General features: G+C 52.4%; 8 protein-coding genes across 8 annotated transcripts; 4 read left to right on the forward strand and 4 right to left on the reverse strand.

Annotated features, from left to right (window-relative positions):
* Positions 1–994: 994 nt before the first annotated feature.
* Positions 995–2044, forward strand: NEUTE1DRAFT_146476 (uncharacterized protein; the record flags this gene model as incomplete). The annotated part of the gene is made up of 2 exons (XM_009852769.1): positions 995–1185; positions 1327–2044. 2 exons carry the CDS (start codon positions 995–997, stop codon positions 1973–1975), a joined length of 840 nt encoding a protein of 279 aa, XP_009851071.1.
* NEUTE1DRAFT_82110 (uncharacterized protein) lies at positions 2018–3864 on the reverse strand (the record flags this gene model as incomplete). Its single annotated transcript, XM_009852770.1, has 3 exons — positions 2018–3177; positions 3406–3743; positions 3806–3864. The coding sequence occupies 3 exons, from the start codon at positions 3862–3864 to the stop codon at positions 2192–2194; spliced, it is 1383 nt and encodes a 460-aa protein (XP_009851072.1).
* A 1340-nt stretch (positions 3865–5204) lies between these two features.
* NEUTE1DRAFT_82114 (uncharacterized protein) lies at positions 5205–7277 on the reverse strand (the record flags this gene model as incomplete). The annotated part of the gene is made up of 2 exons (XM_009852771.1): positions 5205–5827; positions 5883–7277. 2 exons carry the CDS (start codon positions 7275–7277, stop codon positions 5339–5341), a joined length of 1884 nt encoding a protein of 627 aa, XP_009851073.1.
* Positions 7278–7963: 686 nt separating this feature from the next.
* On the forward strand, positions 7964–9178 carry NEUTE1DRAFT_146479 (uncharacterized protein; the record flags this gene model as incomplete). Its single annotated transcript, XM_009852772.1, has 2 exons — positions 7964–8087; positions 8158–9178. 2 exons carry the CDS (start codon positions 8043–8045, stop codon positions 9088–9090), a joined length of 978 nt encoding a protein of 325 aa, XP_009851074.1.
* A 1816-nt stretch (positions 9179–10994) lies between these two features.
* NEUTE1DRAFT_122326 (uncharacterized protein) lies at positions 10995–12881 on the forward strand (the record flags this gene model as incomplete). The annotated part of the gene is made up of 2 exons (XM_009852773.1): positions 10995–11648; positions 11713–12881. 2 exons carry the CDS (start codon positions 11045–11047, stop codon positions 12117–12119), a joined length of 1011 nt encoding a protein of 336 aa, XP_009851075.1.
* Positions 12882–13356: 475 nt separating this feature from the next.
* On the reverse strand, positions 13357–14760 carry NEUTE1DRAFT_82119 (uncharacterized protein; the record flags this gene model as incomplete). Its single annotated transcript, XM_009852774.1, has 3 exons — positions 13357–14227; positions 14403–14503; positions 14566–14760. 3 exons carry the CDS (start codon positions 14597–14599, stop codon positions 13586–13588), a joined length of 777 nt encoding a protein of 258 aa, XP_009851076.1.
* Positions 14761–15129: 369 nt separating this feature from the next.
* On the reverse strand, positions 15130–16768 carry NEUTE1DRAFT_146482 (uncharacterized protein; the record flags this gene model as incomplete). Its single annotated transcript, XM_009852775.1, has 2 exons — positions 15130–15647; positions 15794–16768. The coding sequence occupies 2 exons, from the start codon at positions 16712–16714 to the stop codon at positions 15405–15407; spliced, it is 1164 nt and encodes a 387-aa protein (XP_009851077.1).
* A 1014-nt stretch (positions 16769–17782) lies between these two features.
* Positions 17783–19043, forward strand: NEUTE1DRAFT_82124 (uncharacterized protein; the record flags this gene model as incomplete). Its single annotated transcript, XM_009852776.1, has 3 exons — positions 17783–17909; positions 17995–18503; positions 18555–19043. The coding sequence occupies 3 exons, from the start codon at positions 17783–17785 to the stop codon at positions 18924–18926; spliced, it is 1008 nt and encodes a 335-aa protein (XP_009851078.1).
* Positions 19044–19241: the final 198 nt, after the last annotated feature.

Genomic DNA, 19241 nt, shown 5'->3' on the forward strand with positions numbered 1-19241 from the left:
CGCCTTGGATGACAGGGAACAGGTTGCTAAGGGCTATTTTCTTTGTTTCGAAAAGGGAACGATCAAGCCCCTGATGGCTGCTCGCCCTTGGTGAGGATAAGGAGGATACGAGGAGAAAAAGACAGCCGTGGAGGCGCTCCTACAGGTCGCGGAAGAGGACCGTACATAGGTGTACATCGAGTTGGAGCTTCGTCCATTGCGTGATAAAGATCCATTGTTTTCAGCAACTACCCGATTATTTCTTTTCATTACGCCGTCAATTTCATATGTTACAAACGGTCAGCAGTCCAAGCCGCCATACCATCAGGTTCAGCATTATTTCAGTACTCTGACGGTTATTACCGTCCCTGATCCCTGACGGTTCTGATAGATGGATGACCAGGTAGGTCAAGATAAGGACTGCTGTAGTGCGCATAGGTTGACCCGCCTGATCACTAATCGTATAAAAGCGTAATCCGAGGTATGAAAGTTGGGCTTTGCAATCACTTTGAATACTGCGAGGAATGTAAATCAATGTGGTGATTCTAATGGATTGATTGGTCTGAGAAGACAGTCTTCCGCTAGGTAAATATCCCGGAGTGGTGGATGATTTATTCTAGACTGGATAGTGCAATCCTTCAACTTCAAAACCTACCTAGGTAACCTCGTTCTGACCACCTTTCCAAACACATCCTCAACTCCCCATCATCCATTGACTTGCCAAAGGAGAAAGACCATGTTAATATCATAATGACTAACTCCCGTCTTCATAGGGCCAAAGTGGATAGCCGAGGCATGACCGTCTCCACCCCCGCATTGTGGGGAACATCTTCACAGTTCCATGCCCGCTGGCCCCGCGTAAACAGGGGTTCGTCTCATTCTCGGCATCCGGGGAAGGAATTCCATCTTTTGGAGTCTTGCATATCAAGATCTCTCTCACTTCTTCCTCTCTTTTGCTTTCAACACAGCTTCAGTCCAGAAAATTCAAAATAGGTAGTCCCACCAATACGGAGCCATGGCGGAACCGTCAGTCATCAATGTCGAGTACAAGGGCCGACTGGCCATCATCACCATCAACAATGAAAAGAAACTCAACGCCCTCACCCAGATGCAATACTACGATCTGGCTCAACGGCTACGCGAGGTTGCGACCCACGATGAGGTCTACATTACCCTGATCATTGGCACCGGCCGTTACTTTTCTGCGTAAGCCTTTACTTCCCATTACCTCTTCCCCTGACCGCCACAACCGGCACTATGTAACACCGCATCAAGCCCCCAAGTATAATCCATTTTGTCACTTTTCATAAATTAACAATCAACTAATATGCATGTCCCCATACATAGAGGTGCCGACGTCTCCATCTCCAGATCCAACGTCGCCCCCTCCGAAGGTCTCTCCTCTCAAGACGCCATCCACAACCACTGGCTCCGCAACTTCGTCGCCAACAACCTCAACATCACCCAGGCCTTCTATACGCACCCCAAGATTCTTATCGTTGGTCTCAATGGGCCCGTCATCGGCCTCTCCGCCGCTTTGGTTTCCTTCGCCGACTTCATCTACTGCGTCCCCTCCACTTTTCTGCTCACCCCCTTCTCGTCACTCGGTCTAGTAGCCGAGGGAGGCGCCTCTCGCGGTCTTGTCCAGCGATTGGGTCTACCCAAGGCTAACGAGGCGTTGATTATGAGTAAGAAAATTACAAAGGAGGAGCTGGTGCAGACCGGGTTTGTGACCAAGTGCTTTGAGGAAGTCGGAAGGGGAGAGACGAAAAAGTTTAAGGGGTTGGTGTTAAAGGAAATTGAGGAAAGGTTGGGAGATCATTTGGTCGGAGATAGTTTGTTAGGGATCAAGAGCCTGATTAGAAGGCCTGAGAGGGATGTGTATGATGCGCAGAATGTGGCGGAGGTGATGGCAGGGTTGGACAGGTTTGTTAGTGGAGTGCCGCAGGGGGAGTTTGAGAAAATTGCGAGCGGGAAGAAGAGGCATAAGCTTTAAAGGGGGGAATTGTGTAGGCTTGTGAGTGGAGAAGAGGATGATGAGGGAATGGTTGTATATCTCATTTTGCAACGATGTAAGAGCCTTGATCCAAGTTGTATGATCCAGAACGTCATCCTAAACGCCCATATATGCCCGCCCATTTCCCGTTTTGCCTTTCGTCATACGTCCGTCAACCATTTTTTGAAACCCAAACATGTGAAGCATTTACCTCCCTCATAGCTTCCCACTCTCACTTCCACCCGCACCCACAGACGCACCTCCCCTCACCCCGGCATCCCTCTCCGCCCTCCTCCTCCTACCTCTCATCTCAGCCTCATCCAATTTACTTCTCTCATCATCACTATCCCACCCCCTCCCATCACTTTCCTGGCCCTGCTCAACCCCTGCCTGCCCATCCTCACTAACCGTTCCACTCCTCTCGCTAATCACACTACACCCATCACTCCCACTCCCACTTTCACTATCCCACTCACTATCATCCTCATCATCACTCCAAACCTCCTCGTTACTATACAAAAAGAATTGTATAAAAATCGCCGCATCCAACAACAATGTCCCCGCGCTGCCCGCCAACCAACTCATGTTGATCAGCACATAGTGCCAGTAAATCTTGCCTGGCTCTCCATCCTCGCAATCGCCCGGGCCAGCAGCGCATTCCGACGATCCGTCGTAGGCCAAGATGGATAAGACATAGGTCAAGTTGCCCAGGCAGGCAAACAGGAAGAACAACATCGACACACCCTCGGTGGACTTGCGCCGGAAGTTGAGAAGTAGCTGGGGAAGTCGAGAACCGAGGTAGAGGATGGCGGAGAGGTAGCCGTAGATTTGACCCCAAAAGGAGAACTCGACTCCTGTTTTGGGGAGGCCGCCGTCTTGGGGATCGGAAGATGGAGGAGGTTCATATGATGGTTGTTGTGGGTAATACTCCCGAGACAGAAACCAGCCCATCACGCCGGCTGCGCAAACCATGAGGATGGCCATGAGGTTGAACAGGAAGGATTGCAGCTTCGTGGGACCGGCAGCAGCAGGTCGTGCACGGTTGTTGCCGTTGCGCCCGCGCGGTTGCTGCAGGATTTCGGCTTCGAGGTCGGCGTCGTCGACGAGGGGGACCGCGGGCGAGAGATGCGACCAGCTGGACCCGCGACCTTCGCCGGTACCGTCGTAGGGGTAGAGATCGCCGCCGCCGCCGCCGCCGCCGACTCTAAGGTGGTGGCCGTGACCGGTATGTCCGTTGTGTTGGTGGTGAGGAGTTAAGGTAGTGCTGGTGATAGTGCTCGCGGATGAGGATGACACGCCTGCATTTCCTCTTTCTCTTGCTCCTCCCAGCAAAGCGGTACGTTCATCCGGTCCCGATTCCAAATCTTCTCCTACCCTTCTTCTTCCTTCATCGCTCGACGTCCCCCGACTACCATCAGCCCTCCCCTTACCCTTGTTCTTTCCGCGTCTGCTCCCCATATCACGCTCTGAAGCAGCTTCACTGTCGTCGGAGTCAATGGCAATGGTGGGAACCACTTCATCCCGCCAGGTAAATCCCCGATAATAGAAACATTGCGCCAAAAGCACCACGTCGGCAATGGTGTAATAAATGGCCAAGATGAGCATGGTCGGCAGGACCCCTTGCAATACGGCGCCCAAGATGTTGAAGACATCGCCCGTTAACCAGATGATGATGAATTGGATGGAGAGCCCGTCGGCGGATGAGCGGCGGAAGTTTTCGATGATTTGCGGGGAGAAGACGACGACCCAGCATGCTATTGATACGGAGCTGTTGGGAGGGTTTAGTAAGATGGAGAAGGTGAAGTTAATTGGGAGTGGAATGAGACCTACCCGAGGATCCCCGATATGGCCTCGACGTCGAGGTTGAGGAGTTCGGTCGGGGGCGCCATGGTGGCTGCTGTTGTCCGTAGGACCGCGTGTAATGCTGTCTCACTGTTTTGTGCAACCGTCTCTTGATAGGTACAGGTTGACGAATCTTGTGGGTTTAAGCGTAAGGAAGGATGCGATGGTTGATGAATGAAGACGCTTGTTGATGCGCTTTGCTCTCCCGCCTTATCGATTGAGTTGTTTGCCCCAAAGATTCGTTGGAACTTGGAAGCCCAGTTCACCTCGCTCTTTGTTGTGTCCTTGTTTTGTGGGTTTGGTAGATAGGAGATACGTCACTTCAATTGAGAGCCGCCCTGAGGATTCATGAGCGGTCGGTCAAAGAGTTATAGAGTACAAACTGAAGTGAGGCTCAAGATAACGATGCAAAATGCAAAGTCAACAAAAAGGGCTGGACAAAGGAAAGAGTCGACCTGGTTACAATCCAATTCGAGTCATACATGGTGAAAAGTCTGATGGTCGCATGACTAGTTTTAAATCCTTTGCCTCTTCATCCGCAAACCGGTTCCCCCAAGACCCAAGGTTGACCCGCCTGCAAGATACGTGTAATGCATCCTCGGCGGCGGCAAAAGAGCCCTTAAAAACATGCACGTCTCAGGCGGCTCAAGCATCCCGTGCTGTGGATCTTGTGGGGTACGTCAACCGCTAGATGAAACCCTAGTACAACAACATCCAACAACAGCATGAGAACCCATCGAGGGAAACCCGGGTTTCTGATAGACCGAAAGCAGACTGTTGGTTTAGAACTCTTCCTTCTGCCTGTTTGTTGGGTTTGAAAAGTCATGATGGACTGGAAAAATAATGTGACATGTCCTATAATCATTGCTCTAACATTCCAGTGTTTCATCCCAAAAACTACCTCTACTTCTTGAACTATCCGTGTTGAAGATACTGAAGATAATAAACCCAGAATGTTCGGCTTAGGATGGTGTGTTTGTTCAAAAATTGCCCAATCTAATAATTCATCATGTGGTGGTGTTACATTTGATCCAAAGTTGAGATTTTGGCATTTGCATTGATTCGTCCCAGAGCTCCTACTGGCTCCCTCTCAGGCCTTGTATCCTTTCCGAGTCCACGTCGCCTTTCACCCTTTCAAATCTTGACACGCAAAAAAATGTCAAGGGAGGGGCACAGAAACGAAGAGGAATTATGAACTGTGACAAGAAAAAAAAAAAAAGAAAAAAACCTTGAGGGATTCTTGTAGGACCCTGTTCTCAGACGCGGGTTTTTACTATGGACCTGTACAACACGATTGAACAGGGTGCCAGTACCGACGACCTCCTATTTGAGAATAACGGATATTGTTGATTTTGAAAAGGTATCGAGTGTGTTCAAGAAATGCAATGCCATTGTGTGTGCAAGCCCCCTTTTTTCCATTTCCGTTGAGGCCATGATTATCAACAACCCAAAAATCTATACATGCATGATATACCCAGAGTACTACAAACCAGTCCAACAACCACGACAACCAGAGCCCTATCAAGAAAGCTTGATACTCTTGACCAAGCCGGTCTTGATACCCGACAGTTCTCCCTGGTACCCGCCCTTGCCCTCGCCGCCCTTGTACACGGCCTTGACACTCTTGAGCTTCTTCTGCTTCTCCGCGTACTTCATCCTCTTCTTGACACGCGGGTTGCGGTTTTCCTTCTTGCGATGCGGCGTGAGGCCCTTGTTCTTCTGGATCTGGTAGTTGATTTGGCGCTTGCCGTCGGGGCCGATCGTCGTCTCCTCCACGACTCGGGCGCCCTTGGCCGCCGCCAAAGCCTCGTACTTGGCCGCCTTGTCCTCCTTCTTCTTGGCCGCGTTGTGCGCCACCATGTCGTAGTACTCGTCCTCCTCGCCGCGCACCTGCTTGGCAACGGCCTTGTCCTCGTCGTCGCTGTCGCCCTCGCCCAGCACGGCGCCGTGCTTGCTGTCCTTCTTGCCGCGCTTCTCGGCCTCGGCGTTGAGCCGTGCTTGTCTGTCTCTCTGCGCAAAAGTCAGCATATAACAACATGGAATGTTTGGGCAATGGCCGACTTACAAATCTCTCACGATAGGGAAGATCGTCATCACCACCGGCGTTGCGACCCGCATCCGCACGCTTGGCGGATTTGGACACAATCTGGGAGGTGTAGAATTTGAGACTCTTCTTGCGAGCAGCCTTCTCCTTGGCCACGTGAGCTTCAAGGATCTCCTCGTCACCAAAGTCGGAGCGCTCATCGTCATCGCGCTTGTCGACCTTGACAGACTTCTTGCTGGCCTTGGTTGCCGTCTTGGTGGTTTCAAGCAAACTGGAGAGATCGGCAAGAGACTGCTCGACAGCCCTGGCCTTCTTGGCCTTCTCGGCCTCCTTTTTGGCCTTGGCCTTGAGCTCAGTCTTGGATTCGCGCTTGTTCTTCTTGAGCATCTTCTTGAAGTCCTCCATATCGTCGTCAGACAGGTCATCATACTCGCCCTCATCTTCGGGTGGCGAAAGCATGCCACTGGTCGAGGAGACGCTCTTGAGCGGCTTAAGTTCCTTGACCTTGAGCCAGGCCTCGCGACAGCTCATTAAGGTGCCCATAACCTCGTGGTCCCTGAGTTCCGTAGGGCTGATCGTCTTGGAAACACCTTGGCTGTCTCTTGCTGGCGAAGTCAGAATAGCGAAATAACTGGCGAGTGAAGCGATGTAACACCCAAGAGTCCAGAACTTGACCATCTCCAGAGACTTGGCAGGCTTGCCCTCGGCCTCTTTTTGAAGAGTTGTGAGAATCGGCTGCAGCTCCCTAAACTCCTGCGCCAGGTAGTCAAACTCGGGATATCGGCTCTGTAGAAGCTTGTATCTTTCTTCCGGCCCCATGTCCTCTGTGACTTCGATCTCGTTGAGTTTTTCGGTAATGACGTCCTCCTCTCCCTCGGCCTCCTCCTTGGTTCCTAGCCATTCGCTCTCGTCGAACGCGAAATCGGCCTCGGACATCTTGGCTAACTTCTTGGCTTGGAGCCTCTTTGCCTCAGCCTCTTCCTCCAAGGCATCGGCCTCGGTTTCGATCTGGTCGGCATTGTAGTAGTCCTTTCTGGAGGAACCCCACCATCCTTCGTCGCCTTCTTCCTCCTCTTCACCACCCATCTCTTCGTCGGAAAGTACTGTTGTCTTGACCTTCTTGCCCTTCGCGGGCGCGGCGTCTTCGTGTTCGCTCTCCTCATCGGATTCGTTCTCCTCGAAAACCTCCTCGTCAGAAGCCTCTAGGAACTCCTCCTCCTTATCTTGGCGCCTGCGCTTGGATTGTCTGCCATCATCGCTGTCGTCAAAGTCGATGCGATCCTGGTTCTCCCAGTATTCGTCTTCGGAGTTGGCGACATCTTTGTAAGTCTTGACGGTAAGGCGGGCGTCCTTGGCGTCGACCTCGCGAGGCTCGGCGGGGCCGGTCGGTCTCGGGGCTTTTCTCTTCTTGGCCATTTTCGCGGTTGTGTCGCGTTTATCAATTCAGGCGGGTTGGGTGGTGTCTGGCACGACTGAGAGACGTTGACGTGAAAACGCTGCAAAAAAGCACTTGGAGATGCTCGTTGAATGGGCTGGTGGGTTCGTTCGCTAGGCGGGCAACAAATGTTGAAGCGGCAGAATTTTTTTGCTCTTGTCAATTTGCGATCCATTCCCAGCGGGACCTCGACCGCCCAGCTCCACTCTTATGCAGGCCGCCTGACCCCACAATTGAAGATGCTCCACAGTTACATCTGAAATGGTCAAAGCTTCCATCCCGTCCTCAGGGTCGACGGGAAGCTCCAAGATGCCCCCCCAGGCCTGCCAGATTTACGTTGACATGACCTCAATGGGTTATGACAGTAGAGAAAACCGCTTCTGAAGACTCGAAAGCGTAAAACTCTGCATATCTTCCCAGAAGCTTCAATTTTCTTACGGAATGCGAAGAAATCGGCCAAATCATCACCCATCAACAAGTCACTTACAGACAGGGGTGTAAGCTCCAGTAAGATGGGAACTGCTGACAGCATCCACTAAATTTACGCCGTAGAGGTACTCGTTCGTTCTCTAGAATAGCTTAGGCGCGCCGCGTCAACAATTTCCTCGAGCCCGATCTTCTTCCACGATCTAAGGATGAACCATCATTTCTTCTCAGAGCCGTTGATGGAACAACTGAAAACCCTCAGCACCTCCTGGTCTCTTCCAGTTGCAGCTATCGTCGCGGCAATTGGCATATTTGCTACAATGGGTCTCTTCAGCGCCAAAAACCACATGCCAGTCGAGGGCCGGGTATGCGCCCCGAAGCCTAACCTGACCTGACCCGACCTCCAAGCAACACTAACTCAACCCCTGTTACCAGACCGTCCTCCTAACCGGCGCCTCCGAAGGCATGGGCCGCTCAGCGGCCATCCAACTTTCGCAAAAGGGCGCCAATGTCATCCTCGTCTCGCGCAACGTCGGGCGCCTTGAAGAAGCCCTCGTCGACGTCCGCGCCGCCGCCAAGAACCCGTCCACACAACGCTTCACTTACATCTCAGCCGACGTTTCCGAGCACGACTACGCCGCCGCGGTTCTCGCCGAAGCCATCGCCTGGAATGGCGGGCGCTCCCCGGACATCGTCTGGTGCGTGGCCGGCATGTCGACGCCTCTGCTGTGGACCGACGATGACAGCATGGCGGCCGCACGCCGCAACATGGACGTCAACTACTTTGGGTCGGCGGAAATGTCGCGGGCGATTTTGAGGGAGTGGCTGGCACCCGAGAACAGCACGGGACCCAAGGGAGAGCCGAAGCACTTGGTGTTTACAGCGTCAATGTTGGCGCTTTTTGCGATTTTGGGCTATGGCCCGTACACCCCAACCAAGTGGGCGCTGAGAGGACTGGCGGATACCCTGACGATGGAAGTCAATTACTACCCGGATAACCCGGTCAAGGTGCATATTGTGTATCCCGGCACGATTGTATCGCCGGGCTACGAGAGGGAGAATCAAACGAAGCCGGACATCACGGTGGAGCTGGAGAAGGACGAGCCGGCAGAGAGCCCGGATACGGTAGCAAGGAGGGCGATTGCGGGGCTGGAGGCTGGTAAGTACTTTGTCGATGTGTCGTTCCTGGGAAGGTTGATGCAGTGCGGAATCATGGGCGGGTCACCGAGGAACAACTGGGTGCTGGATACGTTGATGGGGTGGTTTATACCGATCATTTACTTCTTCGTGTTGAGGGGGATGAACTCAACGATTGTGAAGTGGGCGAGGGAAAAGGGGCATCCTTTTACGCATCCCAAGAAGAAGTGATGCGATGGTTGGATCTGTTCTTTTGTATGGATGCGTATATGATATCTATGAACATAAAATAGTGTAATAACTTTGTTGTAATAGACGGATGTCAGCCTCAAGACAACTTGGACAGCCGTCTCCTATGTAAGACACTCACCTCGAAGTCAAAGCACCACTTCTTCATCGCGGTCCGGATGCGTTTTGAGACCAAGAATGAGCAATACATGCTTATTTGAATGAAAACGGCTTTATACCATGCTTGTCTTGTCCAGCAATAAGTGTATATTCCGATGTACAGCTGTTTGGAGCAGCGCTTGGTGGGTGCGGAGACAGAAAAGTGACTACTAAACTAAGTATGGTGTGTCCCTGTTGCGGGCTGTATGAATCATCAGAGAGAACCCGCTCTTACTGTGTACTAGACTTACAGATTGTATCGATGGAATGTGTGAGCTTCGGTTCAGAGCTTTTGACCTACGCCAGTATACATGTGGATAGGTATCAGCTGGTGGTCTAACTCGGAACTTCATCCATTCCCCACTTCCCGTTTCTACGATTACTATCAGGCCAGCACCGTGAACAGACATACATCATATCAATACTAGTCATCATTCCCACTCCATCCGGACTCTCTTACACGCTCCATTTCTAGACTTTGGGGGAAACAATTTGATTTCCTACACCGGGCGATTTACTCCACTTTTTTTGATGGCACTTGACCATCTACGAGGATCGAGGCGGGAGGGGCAGAAGGCACGGATCACATTTCATGATTGGACCATTATTCTTCGTTGTCAGTGTTTTGTGGCTTGTGCGCTCTGACATAGCAGGTGGGCGTCTGTGCACAGTTGCACAAGTCGAGTGATGGACACTGGCTCGCAGTTGCCGCCACCTTTTGGCTGCTGGTTGCCTGCCGGTGACTGCCCGCCAGCTAAAATGTCGCGTCCGTCGAGCGGTGTCCCGCCGATCCAGCCGTTCCTTGGACACCCGCACCTTTCTCTCCTCTCCTCCCCAAACTTGTCGCCCGACCTTTGGAACACCAGCTGATGACAGCTGCTCAACACCAACTCACCCTACCAAGCGCCATTACCAGCCCATACAGCGACGACCAGCTCGCGACACCTGGTAACCGCCTGTCATTGCTGCCAACTGGTACCAGCAACCCGGTCCCAAGCGGACGAGTATGAAACCATCGCCAATCCGCCCTGTCGCTGGCCCCGGATCCGGTGTCCAGCGCGGTGCTGTCGGTCAGGTTCCCGGAGCTGTCGGCCAGGTCCAGGTCGGCTCCGTGGGACTTCAGGCCGGCTCTGCCCCCGGCCAAGGCCAAGTCCCAGCCTCGCGACTGACTCCGGGCCCCGGCCCAACCAAAGTGACCAAGCCGACCACCCCGGCACGTTCTCGCGCTGGCGCCAGTCCTCACTCGCTGGTCCGAAACAGCCAACTGGTCCAGCAGCTTGCTGCTCACGAAGCTCAGCTCCAGCAGTTCCAACAGCAACAGCAGCTGCAACAACAGCAGCACCAACAACAACAACAACAAAATCTGGCTACCAACCTGAGCCCCGACCAGGACCCTAACCACGTTAACCAGATCCATCCCCAACTTCAGGCCCAGCTTCAGCTCCAGCATCAGCAGGCTCAGGAGCACGACCTCCATAGCCATCACCTGCAACAGCATCAGCCAGATCAAAACCAGGATCATCTTCAGCATCAACAGGAGCAACATCAGGAGCCTGATATTGACCAGGATTCCCTCAAGCCAGACCCGTCCGCCTACGACGACCCTACGGCCAGGATGGGTACCGAAGAGTATGCTGCCGCAGCTGCTGCTGCCGTCATGGAGACGGGTCTTGGTCAACCCGGCTCCCTGAATGATGGCACTGGCGAGCCAGATGTTGACGCTGAGATGGAGGACCAAGATGCCTCTGCCGCTGCGAACTCGGGACTCGGCGGCCATGTTGATCTTAGTGGTGCCGGCATGCTAGGTAACCCAGGTGCCCCTGGTGGTGTGCCTCAACCCTCTCCCCAGGACCACTCTCAACATCAACAACACCAGCACCAGCAGCAACAACATCAACACCATCAGCAACAACAGCAGCAGCAGCATCAACAGCAACAGCAGCAGGCCGATATGCTTCAGGGCCTTGGACAGCCCCAGGCCCATCCTCATCAACATCAGCACCAACCCCCGGTAGCCCCCATGGGCCAGCCCCAGCAGATGCAGCCGTCCCCTCATCAGCACTCAATGGACCCTCAGCTATCCAAGAGCACGGAGGATATGGCTCATGAATCCGGTTATGGCCAGCTAAACGTCGAGAGTGCTCTTGCCAAGAGATTGGCTCGTGAGCCGGGTCATCGTCTTGCCCAGCAGAGGCGCCCTGAGCAAGTGCTGAACCTGGCACGTAGAAGCAATGTTGAAGCTTTGTTCGCTCACATTGCTGGTGAGCCGGCTCGCGTCCCTTGTAAGAATTGCCACAAGGGCCACGGTCCATGGACTAGCTGCATCGTGGTGGACGGCCAGATGTGTGGCAGCTGTGCCAATTGCTGGTTTAACGCCAGTGGTGCCAGATGCAGTTTTCACGGTAAGCTTTCCTCGGATGCTTGCAAGTGTGACGATAAGCTATAATACTAATCCCACGGTCTCAGAAACGCGCAATCCCCAAAATTCTCAGCAGCAGCAACACAATACGGCGATCTTGCCGAACGGGGCAAACGGCGGAATCAATATTTCGGCTGACCCCAATGCTTTTCGCTTTGGCACTCCTCACCCGCTTGGTACCCATGCTGCCCTTGCTGCTCCTGCTCCCGTGAGTGCTATCGCTCCAGCAGCTCCCTCGATGAGCAATCCAATGCTTCAGCACATGTTGAATCGGGCCCTGTCCGAGGTACGGAGCGCGGACAAGGCTACCCGGCAACTTATTCTCATGGAATGCGCTGCCAAAAAACTGGCGTTGAAGATGGTCGACTATGAGGAGCTTATTAGCTCCCAGGAGCAGTCAGGGAACCCCGGAGGACCTGGCCAGCAGGGCTTGGGTGAAGATGCGGGCGCATAGGAAGAAAACGCCCCTGATCTACATTTGGAGAACTTCTCACTCGTTCCGGACTTAGAGGACTTTATGGGCATACATATGGCCCCGTCGGCTTCGTCCTGATCATGCGGCTTTTTCACGACGCAAAAATCTTCCCGTCCGGCAACTCGACCATCAATCCTGGACCCAGCATGGGTCATTACTGTCCGCACAACCACGCAGTTGCGTGGATATACTGTTGCTACCCGATTCGCATGCGAAAGTATCATCACCACATATATAACCTTTCGACATATCACAGCAGAATTTTGGTTTCTTCCGAAGGATCAAGGGTCATGAAGAGCCTTATCCACATAAAACCACTACCAACACCTTTCCGTTTCTTCGTTTGGAGGCTTCCTAGAGAATTTATCATTAGGCTGATTGGATGGAATGGGGGAAAAGACGAATCTTAGCCGGGACAGATACTTTGATATTTTTTCTTCAGACTCGTATGTCGATAGTGGCACGGACGAAAATCTACCAGCGATACCCAGGTCCAGCCCCAAACCCTCCTCTTTAAGGCAGGAGGCAATTTGACAATGCCTCCAGCCTAATTTTGGTCTTTGCCTTCTTCCTTTCTTTTCTCTTCCATGGCCCTCTTCATGATAGCTTAACTTCTTATTTCTTGGCCGTGTTGTTTAATTCACAGATTACGAACTCTTGATAGTGTCTCTTTTGGGTTATGCGATTTTCTTTCTTGCAAGCGTCACTTGTGGCGTGCTCTAGTCGGGTTTTGGTTGATTTCCCGGCAGTCAATTCAAAAACACGTTATTCCATGTCATGTTTCCGATTGGAGACGGAAATTTTGAATGGAGGGTAGGCCAATGATGAGCAAAGAAAGCAGAAGAGTAGGAAAACGGGAAAGACAAGCAATGGGCATCTGAGGTGTGGAGTGAGCAAGAAGAGGAGGGAAACGGCACATCGACGAGTGACTGGAAAAGATTCTTAACTGCGTGGATTGTTTACATAACGGCATAGATTACAGACTGTCAGGTCAATCAAGGTCGTTCAGCTTCCGGCTCCTCAATTTGTATACCCGTCCTGCCATGACTGTTTTGATGTTTATATTCGCTCGCGCTGCCCTTTGCACACGAACTCAAGATGGCAACCCAGCTTGACCATAGGTCGTTACGGTATATTCATCGGAAATGTTGTGACAATATGTTAGATCCTCTCTGGAGATGCTTTATCGTCTCTACAAACAAAAATCTCATCTTCAGTACTACAATCATTCGCTCGCAAACATGGTATCTCTTGAAAACCCTCTCAAAACAGATATCTAAGTCTAGCCAATCCAACTGCGCAGAATCACTTTTTGGAATCGCTCGCTCATCTCAAAATCATTACCATCAAATCCAACATAGCCGATGTCGTCGTTACCCAACATGAAATCCAAAACCGTATAACACGTAACCTCCAATACCATCCACCGTCTGCCATAATCCCCCTCACATAACAACGCAGCACTTTTTGAAACAAGCCCCCAACAAATCTGCCCAAATATCGTCCTCCTGCTGGTTCTGCTGCTGTCCTTGCTGGTGATGTTGCTGTCCGTGCTGCTGCTGCTGTTGTTGCTGCTGTCCCGGATACCCTCCCCCACCTCCTCCGTGGTGCTGGTTCGGCCTTCCCTCTGACTGATACCCCCCTCCAGGCTGATACCCCGGTGGCTGCTGCGGCAAGCCCGGCAGACCATCGACCCTACCGCCCGTCAAATCAACATAAATCCGTCCCTCATTCTCCTCCGCGGCAAAGTTGAGTCCCATCTCGCGACACACCTGCTCCACACGCGGGGCGATTTTGCGTACGCCGCCCGCCGAGTGGTTACCTTTGCCGACGATGACGTGCAGGTGCGTTTGTCCGCGGGCTTGGGCGTCGCGGATGCGTGCCTCCAAAATGTCTTCGGCTTCTTCGACATAGAGACCGTGCAGGTCGATGGTGTCGGCGGCCACGCGCTCCGGGTGGTTGTTCTCCCGGAAGATGAACTCGGCTGCTTGTTTGTTAAGTGCGTCCCGCTTGGCTTTGTGCTTTTTGCCGAGGTTGGACAGGTTTTTGGCTTCGGCGCCGTCGCCGCGTTCGTAGGCTTGGTGGGCCTGGAGGGAGGGGAGGTGTTAGTTACCTACTCTACTGTACAAGTAGGTGGGGGTGAGGTGTGGCTTTGGTAATGTGTGAGATCGGATGAACCAATAGGTGAGATGGGATGGAGATGAGATGAGATGAGATGAGATGAGATGAAAGAAAACGGATGAAAGGTTCGACGAAACATACCTCGTCGAAGTACCTCTTCATCTTATCACCCTCCGCCCGGGCCTCAGCGCGCAAACGGTCATATTCACTCTCAATTTCTACACTCGTCCTGTGGTTGAAGGCTGTGAAATTCTTGGTGAGCTCATGTTCTTCCCTTCTCAAACACAATGGATGTGGCACATACCTCTATCGCCTAACCTTTCCATAGGAATCGCCATCTTGGTTAAGGCCGTCTAGCTCAGAGTCAAATTTGGCTCTGCTTAACTTGACAGATAGATGTAGACCATAAACACCGTCTGGAAGCAATACTCAGACGGTTTCTGTATAACGAACGATCGATCCGTGGTTCCCAAGCAGATACTATGTAGGTAGGCTCCTCACAATGCGCTCAACGGAACGAAAAGGGTATCTCAAATAGCAAAAACCAACAAAAAAAAAGATTCAAACCGGATGAAAAAACTACAACATAAAGCAAGAATCACTAGTTCGAAGTGTACAGACTTGGTAGGGTACAGGGGGCCATCATACCGTGACTGCTTATGCGCGCGGATGTATGTGTTCAGGGGGTTGGGGGACCATGCTCCTGGACCAGCTGAAGCGTGAAGGGTCGCCGTTGGTGGTGGCTGGGGAGGTACCGACGTACCGTTCTAGGCACGAACACAGTTGACCAATCAGAGGTCGTCAATAAAGTGACCGCGGCAGTGGGAGCTAGGTCCCCTCTTCCTCCCCAAAGCCAAGCTTGGAGACTTTCAACAAAACACACATGTTTTCGGCAAGCAGATGCTATTCCGTGACAGCCCGAGCTATAAGATCACGTTTTCTCCTGGCGACATCAATTTTCCTTTCCTACTGATTATCACGGCCCCTCTCGCTATCCCTTCCCACGCGGGGCTTTCCATCGTCTTCGTCTTTGCTTAAAGTCGTTGCAAGTCGACATCAACACAATCTTCATCCCAAAGTATACACAACTGCCAGCCCCCGTATACTCGGCTCCCATGACACTCCTGGGTCGACCACCTGAAATTACTGAGCGTCCTCTGGTTTCTGCGCCCATACATACTTCCAATGGTAGTATCCATGGATGTTCTTGTCCTTCAGCTCGCGGCGCATATGAGCAGCAAACACGCTGATCTCCTCCGGCGTCCAGCCCATGACGTTACCGAACAGGTACTGGACGACGCCTTCGACATCTGCCGAGAGTGTGGAATAAGCGCACAGCCCGACCTCCTTTAACTTCTTGTCATCCGACCAGGGAGATAACGGCATCTGTGTCCACAGGTCAGCTGAATCCCGACTGCTCAAACAGATATTGTGATTGACAAGAAAGATCCAGCATAATTGCTGCCAATGCGCGAAAGAAGAGTGTTTGGTCCTGTCTGTCAATCACTGAGTGGATAGGATGTTAAACTCACTTTCATCCTCTTCGTCTGGATGTTAACAAACCCAGCCGCCTTCAATCCTTCCTCCATGGTATCGTCGTCGGCAAGGGTAGCTGATCTTCCAATTCTCCGAGCAGCCTCCGCGAGCACCTTGCCATACGTATCCATAGCAGACCCCGGGACCACGCTTCCGTCGTCAGAAGTTACAACGGGCGAATGGTCGTAATGTTCAATCCAGCCACCCGGCTTGCAGACTTTGAATGCCTCTCTATAGAACGCGTTCCAATCCTCGATTGCGCCCACAAAAAATCGAACATGAACAAGATCGAAATAGTTCGGCTTGTAAGTCCACTCTTTCGAGGCATCACTAATCTCGAAGTTTAGATTGGGCGGCACCCAGCTGGGTTGCATGGGCGAGATATCGGTGCCAATCACCTCACAGTTGGGATACTTGTCAGCGAAATCAATCGCCCAGAAGCCCGCGCCTGTACCGATGTCAATAACACGTTCGATATTGTCTTTGAGCGGCGACATGTGCAGCTGATGGTCGTTGAGCAACTCGACACCATGATAATAAATCTCCAAGCTGTCGAGATGCTTCTCATCGTTGGGCGCCCAATATTCTATGTCCGTTACAGCGTCACTGTGATAGGTACGACCATTGATCATACGGTAGTTGAAAATGCTCGATGAGATAGAAGCAGTTGAGCTTTCGACATCGCTTCCCAGGCTGGAGTCTGCGTCTTGATCATCCTCTTCTGGCATTCCCTGTTGAAGCCAATGTGCACCGGTGAGTGCATCATCTGTGTTGGCTGGTGCGGCCGGAAATGATGATACGCCAGCAGCCTCCGGCGATCCGGCGGCGGGAGATGTCGGGCCAGCAGGCGCCGGCCTCGCCGGAGGTGAAGATCCAGGAGTTGGCGACACTGCCTTTCTTTTTGCCGAGGTACTCATGGTTGGAAATTGTCTCGCAGGCAAGACAGAGAGAAACGTTAAGAAGTCAGAAGGAAAAAGAGTTGATTCATCTCGTGGAATACGGAAGGTACCGAGTCGCCGGCGCCCACGCTCATTTTGAACCCAGAGAATCCCATCCTTCAGCAGCAGGGGCACGGGAGGGGTTTTGAGGAATTAAACTCAAGTAGGAAGTTAGGCCGTTCGAAGACTTTGCAAAGGTTACTCAGTCCACCGAAATAGTTGTCACAGGGTGGTAGTATCCTACGGCATCCAAAACCATTGCGACTTTGGCCTGCAGCGTTCACAGTGTGTGATATTAACCTCCAGTTATATCCAGACAGATGGATGCACAGTGTGTAGCGAACGAAACCCCCAAGTACACTAAACCAGCAAAGCAGTCGTACGACTTTTCCCCTTTGTCTTGTCAGAAACGCTCCTCAACCTTTTTGTATCATCGATGAATATGAACTGCTTTTTGGCTATAAGCATCATCATATCTTGCCCGTCACTGTCGGTCTCAGTTTCCCTCGTCCAGCGTTTGGGGCTAATCATGCCGTCTCCGGCGGAAAGAAATCCATGGGAACTTCAGACTCGTTTTAATGGAGAATAATTGTTGAAGAAGACTGAAAATGACATTGAAATAAAAACTTATGGTCCCCGCTCCGCGGCCCGTTAATCCCCGGCTACACCAACCGGCTCTATGGCAGCATCGGCTGCGGTTCCATGTTCCGTAGATGTGGGGCCCCCGCACCGGACCGCGGCATTGATCTCCAACTCTGACGTCCCACGCTCCCACACGGCATCTCTAGCTCAACGCTGATCAGTAATCACAACGTCCCGCGGGCGAAATACCGAGAATGACCTCACTGATGCGGACTTTACCAATCTATCTGGCTTCAGTCAAGACATGAATAATATAATCGACCGAGATCCTTTTCCAAAAAGCAACCGTCATAGCTTGCGTATCTATCAACTTCTCCCTGCTCATTTTGTGTCCTCTTTGTTACCTCAACTCATATATATTGGGAGATTTGTATTCAGTCAAGTATCATTGAACGTTCAAACACCATGGCCCCCTCAATAGACAAACCAGTAGCGGCCTCCCCCATTGACAAGCCAGTGGCTCTCGTGATCGGTGCTTCTCGCGGAATAGGACGCCAAATAGCCATTGACCTGGCCAAGAAAGGATACGCGGGTAAGGATTATTCACTCCCTCCCCATTACAACCACATCACACAGCAACACCTCGCTTATATACGACCCAACCCCCTGGTATACAGTAGTCGTCTCCGCAAAATCCACCACCGATCCCTCCGCCCTCGCGTCCCTCTCCCCTTTCCCGCCGGACCCCAACTCCGCCCTCTCCACCATCACCACCGTCGCCCACGAGATCACCACTCTCCACTCGGGCACTGCCCTCGCCATCCCCTGCGACACCAGCGACCCCACCGGCTCATCCCTCAAGATCCTCATCGCCTCCACCATCAAAGCCTACGGCCACCTCGACGTCCTCATCTACAACTCGGGCGCAATCTGGTGGTCCTCCGTCTCCTCGACTCCGCTCAAGCGGTACCAGCTCATGCAGCGCGTCAACGCCGACGGGCTCTACGCAGCTATTCAGTTCGCCTTACCGTATCTGCACGAGTCTACCTATGGTGGGCGAATCGTGGTAGTCTGTCCGCCCATCTACTCCCGGTTTTTCCGGGGCAAGACGGCCTACGCCATGGGCAAAGTCGCCATGTCCGTGCTCGTCAAGGGGTTGGCCATGGATTTTGAGCGCGAGAGCGTGGTGTCCCCCAAGACGGCGACGGGGGAAGGGGATGGCGTCGTGACGAGGAAGAAGGGCATGGCGGTGAGTGGGATCTGGCCGGCTGTGGCGATTGAGAGCGCTGCTACTGCCAACAAACAGGAAGAAAAACATTCGGAGTTGCGGGGGGATTTGAGACATGCGACGATCTTTTCGGATGCGATTTTGGGGGTCTTGGAGAGCCCCGCGGAAAAGGTGAATGGGAAGTTATTGCTGGATGAGGATTTCCTCAGGGAGCAGTGGGGGGTGAAGGATTTTGAAAAGTATAGTGTTGTGAAGGGTAGTAGGCCGAGACGGATCATGCCCAGAGTGTTGCCGGATTTGACGGTGGAGGAACAAGATGATGAGGGGGCTAGGTATGATAGTGCGAAGGAGAGAAAGAAGAAGAAGGGTTCGAAGCTTTAGGTCTGGGGGTTGCTGGATGAGAGCCAAGTGGTTACCTATGATGGTTGTTTGAACTTTGTGAATTTGGTGTACTGGTAACGACTTTTTTTGGATACTGATGATATAAAGAAGATTTCATGACCTCGATCCCCATTCTAGCACGAAATATCTATGACCATAGGTAGACACTGGGCAAGAACTCGGCATCCCGTCAGCTCTCCCCGACAAAAGTCAGTGACCCCCCAGACCAGTAGTCGGAGCGGTGATGACCGGTAAATAACCTGGTATCATATCTCTCTTCTTTTCCCGGTTTGATCTTTGTTCCTGCTCTTCGCC

This window comes from Neurospora tetrasperma (genome assembly GCF_000213175.1).
Source record: "Neurospora tetrasperma FGSC 2508 unplaced genomic scaffold NEUTE1scaffold_3, whole genome shotgun sequence".
Lineage (NCBI taxonomy): Eukaryota > Fungi > Ascomycota > Sordariomycetes > Sordariales > Sordariaceae > Neurospora > Neurospora tetrasperma.